Source organism: Solenopsis invicta, chromosome 16, assembly GCF_016802725.1.
Source record: "Solenopsis invicta isolate M01_SB chromosome 16, UNIL_Sinv_3.0, whole genome shotgun sequence".
Classification (NCBI taxonomy): domain Eukaryota; kingdom Metazoa; phylum Arthropoda; class Insecta; order Hymenoptera; family Formicidae; genus Solenopsis; species Solenopsis invicta.
In genome coordinates, this window is record NC_052679.1 from 10,157,251 (window position 1) to 10,167,072 (window position 9,822).

At 30.6% G+C, this 9,822-nt stretch overlaps 1 protein-coding gene across 3 annotated transcripts; it reads left to right on the forward strand.

The window, feature by feature from the left end:
* The first annotated feature begins 308 nt into the window (after positions 1-308).
* On the forward strand, positions 309-9,128 carry LOC105203180. 3 transcript variants are annotated; one of them, XM_039458491.1, is made up of 9 exons: positions 310-615; positions 827-939; positions 1,350-1,494; positions 3,684-3,879; positions 6,972-7,391; positions 7,655-7,840; positions 7,941-8,167; positions 8,379-8,547; positions 8,626-9,128. In XM_039458491.1, the coding sequence occupies exons 4-9, from the start codon at positions 3,816-3,818 to the stop codon at positions 8,724-8,726; spliced, it is 1,167 nt and encodes a 388-aa protein (XP_039314425.1). In that variant the 5' UTR covers positions 310-615; positions 827-939; positions 1,350-1,494; positions 3,684-3,815; the 3' UTR covers positions 8,727-9,128. The 3 variants fall into 3 exon arrangements, with proteins under 3 accessions (XP_039314424.1, XP_039314423.1, XP_039314425.1); XM_039458490.1 differs by lacking the exon at positions 1,350-1,494 and having other exon boundaries at positions 309-615; positions 682-939; positions 8,626-9,124; XM_039458489.1 differs by lacking the exon at positions 1,350-1,494 and having other exon boundaries at positions 309-615; positions 8,626-9,123.
* The last annotated feature ends 694 nt before the right edge of the window (positions 9,129-9,822 follow it).

Below are 9,822 nucleotides of genomic sequence, written 5' to 3' on the forward strand. Positions count from 1 at the left end.
ATTCACTATTATATGAATATAATTTTAGCCTATATCTTATTATTCCCTTATATTTTTATATAATGCTACTTATAATACTTACCCAAGGAGAACAGAAAGTCAAGAAAAAGTCTAAATGACGTCAAAATGACGAAAAAATGATTGCAAACAGTCATTTTTTGATCATGACGAAAAATTGATTAAATTATGATTTTGAAATTTAATAATTTATTTTAAATGTTTTGGAATAATTTACACTTAGATTGTTTCCGATATTCATAATTACACATTAGTACTTAAACTTTATAGTGTACGCACATAAAATAATTTTTTTAATAAAAATGACACTATCATGATAAGAATATGACTTTTCGTGATACCGAACATTTTGCAGCGTGTGCGCACTATTTTTGCGCAGCTCTTGGGTGCGTTCTTGTATCTCTCTCACTCCAGCACAGCGGCGCGGCGGGCGGCGGGTCCACGTGGGTCATTATAACGCAGCTCTGCGCGCTACATCTGGCTATTATACATCAGTTCACGTTGTGTCCTATTACAGTAGTGTATCGAAGTTACAATTTCGTGTTGGGAAAAATTAAAATATTGTTTCAAGGACAAAGCTTTTGTTTGCTATTCATAGTAAGTAGATATTTATTCCGAAAAGTTATGACTGTTCTATAGGTTATGTATTATAATTTTCCTTAGATCCATTTAGGCTGCGTTCCGATATACACTAGTACTGAAAATCTACAGTTCACGTTACGTATACTATGGATTTTCAATACTGGCAGTGAATTTCGAAATGCAACCTTAGTCACGTGAAAATATTTGTCACGAGGTTATGTTATAGACGTTTATGGGCATTTGCAATTTAAAATATTCTGAGGACAGTCGAAGTAAAGAAAAGAACACTGTATCATCGTGATTGCAGAGTATTCGAATGGATATTATATCATGAAACCGGTGAGTTTATTTCTTGAAAAATGTATTAAATCACTTATGATAAATGTTTAAATTAAATTAAGGCTCTTAGTTTCTTAAGAAATGTATATTCACTCAATTAATATTTCTACGATATTATAAAATTGTGAAAAAAGCGTTTTCGATTATAGCAAAATGACGTTTTCAAGGTTAGAAAACTTATTATACTGTTACATAGATATAATAATTATTAAGAATGCCTAAGCATTCTTGCGTCACAGTAGAGTTTTATTTTATGCTAGCAAGTTAATAGACCAATCAATTCTTTGATAAATTTCTTATTTGTACAAGACTGTTTATGAATACAACATATATACGTGTCTTAGATATTCAATATTCTTATGAATCTTGTGTTCAATATGATTAACATATTATTATCTTAAATTTCCTAGCCGCTGCAGAATTTTTGCAAGAAAAAAGTTCTTCGAAGATATAAGATCAAAGCAGAAAATCGCATTTATCAGGCTTTTATCCGTTCAAAAGCAGAAAATATTGTGCACCAAGACCTTCAACTCTGTATAGATCAGGAACTTGAATGTAATAATTCTTCCAATGATAGCATTGCTACCCTTCCAGAACAATGTTTTATAAATGTCAATGATGATGTAACTACTCCTAATATAGAAATAGAACATGTTTACAGTCCTGATAGAGATGACAGTCTTGATAGGAATAGCAGTCATACAAATATTAATTGCAATGAATTAGAAAATAATATCACAACTTCTGCTTTTCAAAATAAAGAAGAAACCGAGTTATATATTTTGACAGAACTTAAGAAATGGGGACTTCATAATGTTTCCAAAAGAAAAGTAGATGGTATCTTGAAAATATTGAAGCCTATTTTTCCTTTTCTTCCAAATTCGTACAAAACACTTCTCAAAACTCCCCGTACGGTTTCCTTACAAGTTATTGGAACAGGGCTTATGTGGTATAAAGGTGTAAAACCTAATATTGAACAGAGACTAAATGACCAATATCTGACTGATAATGACCAGATTGTTATGGATGTCAATATAGATGGAATACCTCTTTATAAGGATTCTAGAAAACAGTTTTGGCCAATACTTGGAAGATTTGTGCATGAAAAGCATCCATTTATCATTGGTGTTTTTTATGGTACAGGAAAACCAAGTGATTTAGAAGCTTATCTTCATAAATATATTATTGAAGTTAGAGAGCTTACAGAGAATGGTTTAAAACGCAATGGCACAGTATTTCCATTTTGTATTAGAAACTATATTCTGTATGCACCTGCTCGTAGCTTTGTAAAGCAGTGCGTGCCACATAATTCTCACTTTGCATGTGAGAAATGCATAGTAAAAGGCGAATGGTTTCACAATAGGATAATATTTGAAAATGTGGACTGTGAACTGCGAACGGAGGAAAGTTTCCAAAGAAAAGAGAATCCACTTCATCATATGGGTAATTCTCCTTTGGAAATAATAAATACAGGAATGGTGTCGCAATTTCGATTGGATCCTATGCATCTTATACATTTAGGAGTCTTTAAGCGATTTTTGTCCTTTCTTATTGAGAAACGGACCCATTGTCGACTCTCAAGAGACACTGTAACAAAAATTAACAATGACTTAAATAAAATTTCACAATATTTCCCTAAAGAGTTTAATCGTAAACCTAGAAGCCTGGGAAATCGTGAAAGTAGGACGAAATGGAAAGCCACAGAATATAGACGATGTTTATTGTATGATGGTATCAAAGTTTTTCAAGATCTTCCCGAGAATATTTATCATACATTCCTATTACTTCATTGTGCTATATACATTTTGTCAAGTTCAATCTTTTGTAATAATTTAAATCATGTTGCTGATTATTTACTGAAAAAGTTTATAAATCATGCAGCTTGCACTCTGGGTCGTACTTTTCTTGTGTATAATGTACATTCCACAGCTCATCTTTCCGAAGAATGTAAAAGCCACGGTTCTTTAGACTCGTTTAGTGCTTTCTCCTACGAAAATTATCTAGGTGTTATAAAAAAAACGCTTAAGTCAAACTACAAACCACTTCAGCAACTAGCCAAACGTGACTCAGAGACAGGAGGTATATTGACTGAAGATATTTTACCTAACTCAAATCGACCTATCCTAAGGAACAATCATGAAATATGGCCAGAAATGTTTCAGGGTAACCAGTACACAGAAGTAATATGGAAGGGAATGACCTTAAGTTGTAATAAACCAAACAAATGTTTTCTTACTGTGTTTAAAGAAGTTGTGATGTTATCAAATATTATTGATACCGTGCATGATGTGGTCTTGATTGGAAAAAAATTCAAACAGTTAGAAGACTTTTATGATTAGCCCTTGCCATCATCTTCTATTGGCATATATAAAGTTAAAGAGAAAGAGGAACAGCGTGATTATTGGAAATTATCACATGTCAAGGCAAAATGTGTGGCCATTCCTCTTATAGATGGAATTTTGTGTATTCCTATGATTGATTAACATTTTTGAAGATTTTGCATTTTTATTTTTTTTTTTTTCATTCTAATTTTTTTCTGTACAACGCGTTTTATAAATTTTCTTTAGTTAACTTTTAAAGAGTTTTTTTATTATTTATATATTTTAACCTTATTTACAATAAAATAACGTTACTTTTATCTTATATTGTACAAATATGAATAGTTTAAAATGTAGTTTTATATTTCTATCTGCTAAATTTAATTTTGAAATGTATTAAATCATGATGACGTTACATTTTTTAAGTTTGCCGTGGTAAGATTTAGAGGAGGAGAAGAGTCTGTAGAAGTAGTATCCACGTCATGGATTTGTGAGGATAAAGGATCATGTAAATGGCCACCCAAGAATTTAAATAATGACAAGATTACGAGACTTATCATGAGTTTATCAAAGCCAACCCCTGAATTTGACATATATCTAGTGACAGTAATGCATGAGTATGGTATGTGTTATAATTTATTCATTTCTATACAGAACTGGTCAAAAGTTTGAGATCACTTATAAAAATGTTAATCAAGAATAATTATCTAGATAATTATTTTTGGGCTATGTTCCAATATTCACTAATAATATTGCAAATCTCTAGTTTATAATACGTATGTTATAGATTTTCAGTACTGGCAGTGAATATTGGAACAGCCTTGGTAAACATTTTATTACATCCTATAAGTTAGCGGAACAAAATGAGCAGAATTAATTCAAACAAATTTTTTTATTTGTTGCTCATTTGTTGCTAAAAAGTTGCCAAAGAAAAAAATTTGTTGCTCTATTAATTTTTTTTTTAAATAATGTTCCGCTAACGGAAGTTTAAGTTAGCGTGACAATACCCTTATATCGCAAAAATCATACGCAAAAGCAATGTTAAAATATGTTGCTAATTTGTTGCTCACAAAATATGCTACTCTCGATATTGTTACTTGCAAAATAAGCACCAATAACAATAAACAATCACCCATACAGAGAGTTACAAGAGATTTATACAGAGAGTTACAAGAGTAAACTAGAAGAAATAAATTTGTTACTCGCATAACTATGATTCCAAAATAATCCTCAGCCATCGTACTATTAAAAATTTAAAATTATTGCTAACCATAAAACACTAAAGATAATTAATTTACCAAGGAAATGCGCGCGTCGCGCGCGGTAGGCACGTTAACGAATGTCAAAAAATGTGTACGCTGGTATAATTGTAATATCAAAATAACCCCCAGATATTGTACTATCAAAATATATAAAAATCTCAATTTGTTGCTAACTATAAGACACTGCAAATAATTAATTTATGCAGTAAACACATGCTGCGCGCTATAGGAAAGGTATTGCCTATCAAATAATGTGTACGCAGATAAATTCCTAGATAAATTAATAATTTTTAATGTGTTATGGTTAGCAACAAATTGAAACTTTACATATTTTGAGAGTACGACATCCGCGGATTAATTTGATACCATGATTACGCCAGCGTACACATTATTTGATAAGTAATACTCTGGCTATAGCGCGCGGCGCGCGCGTTTACTGCATAAATTAATTATTTGCAGTGTCTTATGGTTAGCAACAAATTGAAACTTTACATATTTTGATAGTACAACATCCGCGGATTAATTTGATACCATAATTTCGCCAGCGTACACATTATTTGATAAGTAATACCCTGGCTATAGCGCGTAAAGTTTCAATTTGTTGCTAACCATAAGACACTGCAAATAATTAATTTATGCAGTAAACGCGCGCGCCGCGCGCTATAGCCAGAGTATTACTTATCAAATAATGTGTACGCTGGCGTAATCATGGTATCAAATTAATCCGCGGATGTCGCACTATCAAAATATGTAAAGTTTCAATTTTTTGCTAACCATAAGGCAATGCAAATAATTAACTTACGCAGTAAACGCGCGCGCCGCGCGCTATAGCCGAGGTATTGCTTATCAAATAATGTGTACGCTGGCGTAATCATGGTATCAAATTAATCCGCGGATGTCGTACTATCAAAATATGTAAAGTTTCAATTTGTTGCTAACCATAAGACGATGCAAATAATTAATTTATGCAGTAAACGCGCGCGCCGCGCGCTATAGCCAAGGTATTGCTTATCAAATAATGTGTACGCTGGCGAAATTATGGTATCAAATTAATCCGCGGATGTCGTACTCTCAAAATATGTAAAGTTTCAATTTGTTGCTAACCATAACACATTAAAAATTATTAATTTATCTAGGAATTTATCTGCGTACACATTATTTGATAGGCAATACCTTTCCTATAGCGCGCAGCATGTGTTTACTGCATAAATTAATTATTTGCAGTGTCTTATAGTTAGCAACAAATTTAGATTTTTATATATTTTGATAGTACAATATCTGGGGGTTATTTTGATATTACAATTATACCAGCGTACACATTTTTTGACATTCGTTAACGTGCCTACCGCGCGCGACGCGCGCATTTCCTTGGTAAATTAATTATCTTTAGTGTTTTATGGTTAGCAATAATTTTAAATTTTTAATAGTACGATGGCTGAGGATTATAGTTATGCTCGGAATCATAGTTATGCGAGTAACAAATTTATTTCTTCTAGTTTATTCTTGTAACTCTCTGTATAAATCTCTTGTAACTCTCTGTATAGGTGATTGTTTATTGTTATAGGTGCTTATTTTGCAAGTAACAATATCGAGAGTAGCATATTTTGTGAGCAACAAATTAGCAACATATTTTAACATTGCTTTTGCGTATGATTTTTGCGATATAAGGGTATTGTCCCGCTAACTTAAACTTCCGTTAGCGGAACATTATTTAAAAAAAAAATTAATAGAGCAACAAATTTTTTTCTTTGGCAACTTTTTAGCAACAAATGAGCAACAAATAAAAAAATTTGTTTGAATTGATTCTGCTCACTTTGTTCCGCTAACTTATAGGACGTCATTTTATTAATGATCTCACTTTTGACCCGCAATGTACATATATAAAGGTACAACATAAAACACATCTATTAAATACAAGTACATGCAGTAACGTTTCATAATATTCAAAACATTGCACATAACGATTTCTTTATTAAAAAACAAGAAAAAATAATAGAAATTTTGAAAAAGATATTTGCTACGTGTGTATTGTTTAATGTATTTGTCAACATTTTCCCATAAAAGAAGTAGAAAATAATTGATAAAATATTTTTTCATATAATAATGAATATCATCTTTACATTAAAATTATGTAATAAAAAAGTAGTATCTAATATTATCATTTTTTCTACTGTTTTGATAGTTATATCACAGAAAATATCAAGTAATAGTAATTTAACTGTTACAATTTACCATTCAAGTAAATAAACGCAATATAATGCGTGTTATGTGATAGTTATAATATATTGTTGATTGAGAAATTATTATTAAGTTATGTTACTGTTACCTGGTATTTTTGCTGGGATTGTTAAATACTGTTTTTATTATCATAGTCTTGAAAATAACACAATGTTTTTCGGGATAAACATTGTGTTATTTTCAAGCTGTATTTATTTGACTTGTGCCTTTTCAGATAAATACCAAAATGCTCGTAAAGCATCAAAGGTAGCTGAAGATTTCAGTGATCTTGATACTGCAGCAGGAGAAACTGACTTGGAAGGACCTAGAAAAAAACGAAAGACCAAATATTTGTACGATTCAGAGGAATCTTATGATGAATCTCCACAGATAAAGAAGAAAAGAACCAACAAAACTAAACATGTTAGCAGTGATGAAGAGAATGAAATATTAAACTCCGAGAAAATGAAAAAGTCAGTTAGAGTTCTTCTAAACGACACAAAATATAACCCAAAAGGAAACCTCGAAAAATCCTCTTGCCACACGAAAGCCTCCACAAGTAAAACAAGTTCCTTTACATCATTCAGTGAACGTGACAATATGTCATCGATAGGTACTGATGTCACACAAACCATCTTTCATTTGTCTGGGAATGGTAAGAACTTCAGTTTTCTTTAACTTATTGTAATAAAAATATATTTCAAGTTTAAATACTATGAACCCTTCTGCAAATGTTAATACACATAATTTATGTCTAAAATGTAATAAGAACTTTTTCAGTGAACTAAGTGTTAAGGAACAAACCTATTAACAATGTTCAGTTACTTATGCTGTCTTTCATTAAAATATTGCTATATTACTATCATGTAGTTTATTATATAATAATATTACATAAAATCTTTTTCTTCATGTCTGTAGAATGTAGTACTGTAAAATTTGGAACGGAAAATACATTGCATGATAATTCAAATATTGTTGACTTACTTTCTGTAAATGAGAAAAATGTGGGTGTAAGTAAGAAAGAATCTTCCAATAGAACGTCGTTGAGAACATTGCAAGATGTTGACAGCGGTATTTCTGATAAAACATGTCCAACAATTGATTGTAAGTCATTTATGTTTTGTTTATGTGTATATGTATATATTTACAACGTAATTCTTTTAATACCATAATTATTTCAAAAATTATTTTGAATACCTGATAGGTAACAAGTGTGAAATATTACTCAAAACTATAATAGAGCAGATTGAGGAAATAAATGGAAAATTTGATTATGTATGCATGTCCCTTGCAAGAGTGCATAGAAAATTAACACCTGAAGATTCAGTGTCCATTAAGCCAAAAGATTTGCCTATATTGCCTCTTAAGGATGAAGAGGCCTTTTATGCTTTTGACAACTTCCTTAAAAATGACGACAATTTTCTTTCAACAGTATGTTCTGTTATTTATTTCATTACAGTATTTATTGCTGCATATTAGTTTTACATATTCCGTTATAATTAATCAATTAACTAAAAAATTGATACGACATAAAAATAAAACCCTACAGTTGTTTACTTGTTTCTTTCTCTTCACTTAAGACAGATTGTAAATCACGTAATACATAAATAACAAGTACGTAAGTAAGATATCTATGTTTCAGGTTGATTATTTTGTTGTCTTGATGCCAACGGGAAAAAATGAGGAGGTACCTATAGGAAATTTGCTATCAAAAATATTCTCCAATTCATTGGCTAGAATTATTAATTATTCAGGTTCAGGATCAGTGAAAATAAAACTACAAGGCACAAACATTCTTACAGTAATTGAATGTAAATTTTGAATTATTTCTATCGAACTTTTGGTAAAGTATACTCATACGAAAACTAATTCGCTATTTTTTTAATCAGGTGCTGTTGTGAAAAAATTCCCAACATATAATGTAACAGAGTTACATTCCAAAATTTTACGTTGGTTTTCTACAAGCAACCAGAGAAAAATTAACACTTAGATATATTCCATTAACTATATGAATATTTAGTTCCTTTCTCAACTACTTACAGAGCAGTAGTTTGGGTTTGTTTTTTTAATAAGAAATGTTTACTTTTATATAATATTTTTTTTGTTAACTACTCAGAGCAGTTTCCATTATTTTTGTTTTTTTAATAATAAGATATGTTTACGTTAAAGTATTGATATTATATGAAATATTCTTATAAAATATGTTTATTTTTTGCTATTGTAGTAACTTCTTTAATACTTTCTACATTTAAGAAATAGGTAAAATGTTATTTAATGTTTTATTGTGTTTAAAAGATAAGAGAATATAATAATTCTATATATTATATAAAAATATATTATTAATCTCACACGTTTCTAAATTAAATAAAAGACTGCATTTTTGAAATAATAATTTACTAATTAATTTATTAAATCCTTATAGAAAAGTATTAAGCCCATCGCACATGAAATTGCATAGGCTGCATATGCATAGTATGAGACCGCTGGACCAATAAGCATCTTATGTAAATCAATATGGCGTCTTTATATTGGTTACTCTTTGGTTTAGCGGTATTATGCTATAGCATATGCAGCCTATGCAATTTCATGTGCGATAGGCTTGACTGTCTATGATACAAAGGTGCATATTCTGAACTTACTTTTATCGATAAAAGTGACTTGGAAATCACCTGAGAAGCCATATTTAAGGCACTTTTGTCGATAAAAGAGGGTTCAGAATGGACAAAAGCTTTTTGCACTTTATTGATAAATGTCACGGAAAGGTCACGACGCCGTCACGAAAAAGTCATATTATTATCCTCTTGAATATATGAAATGATGTCACCTTGACTTTCCTAAAATGATTAAATTTTGACGTCATTTTGACGTCATTGTGACTATTTCTTGACTTTCTATTCTCCTTGGGTATACTTAAAATGTTATTTATTGTACTTGATATATGAATTACATAATGTATGAATTGTCATATAATCTGCTTCCAGTTCTTGGAGATGTTTAATTAGTTACTCTGTTTAAGAATTCTTCCTATACAATAATTCAGATAAACGACAAGATTCAGGTTACAGATTACTTTACAGGTTGTTGTC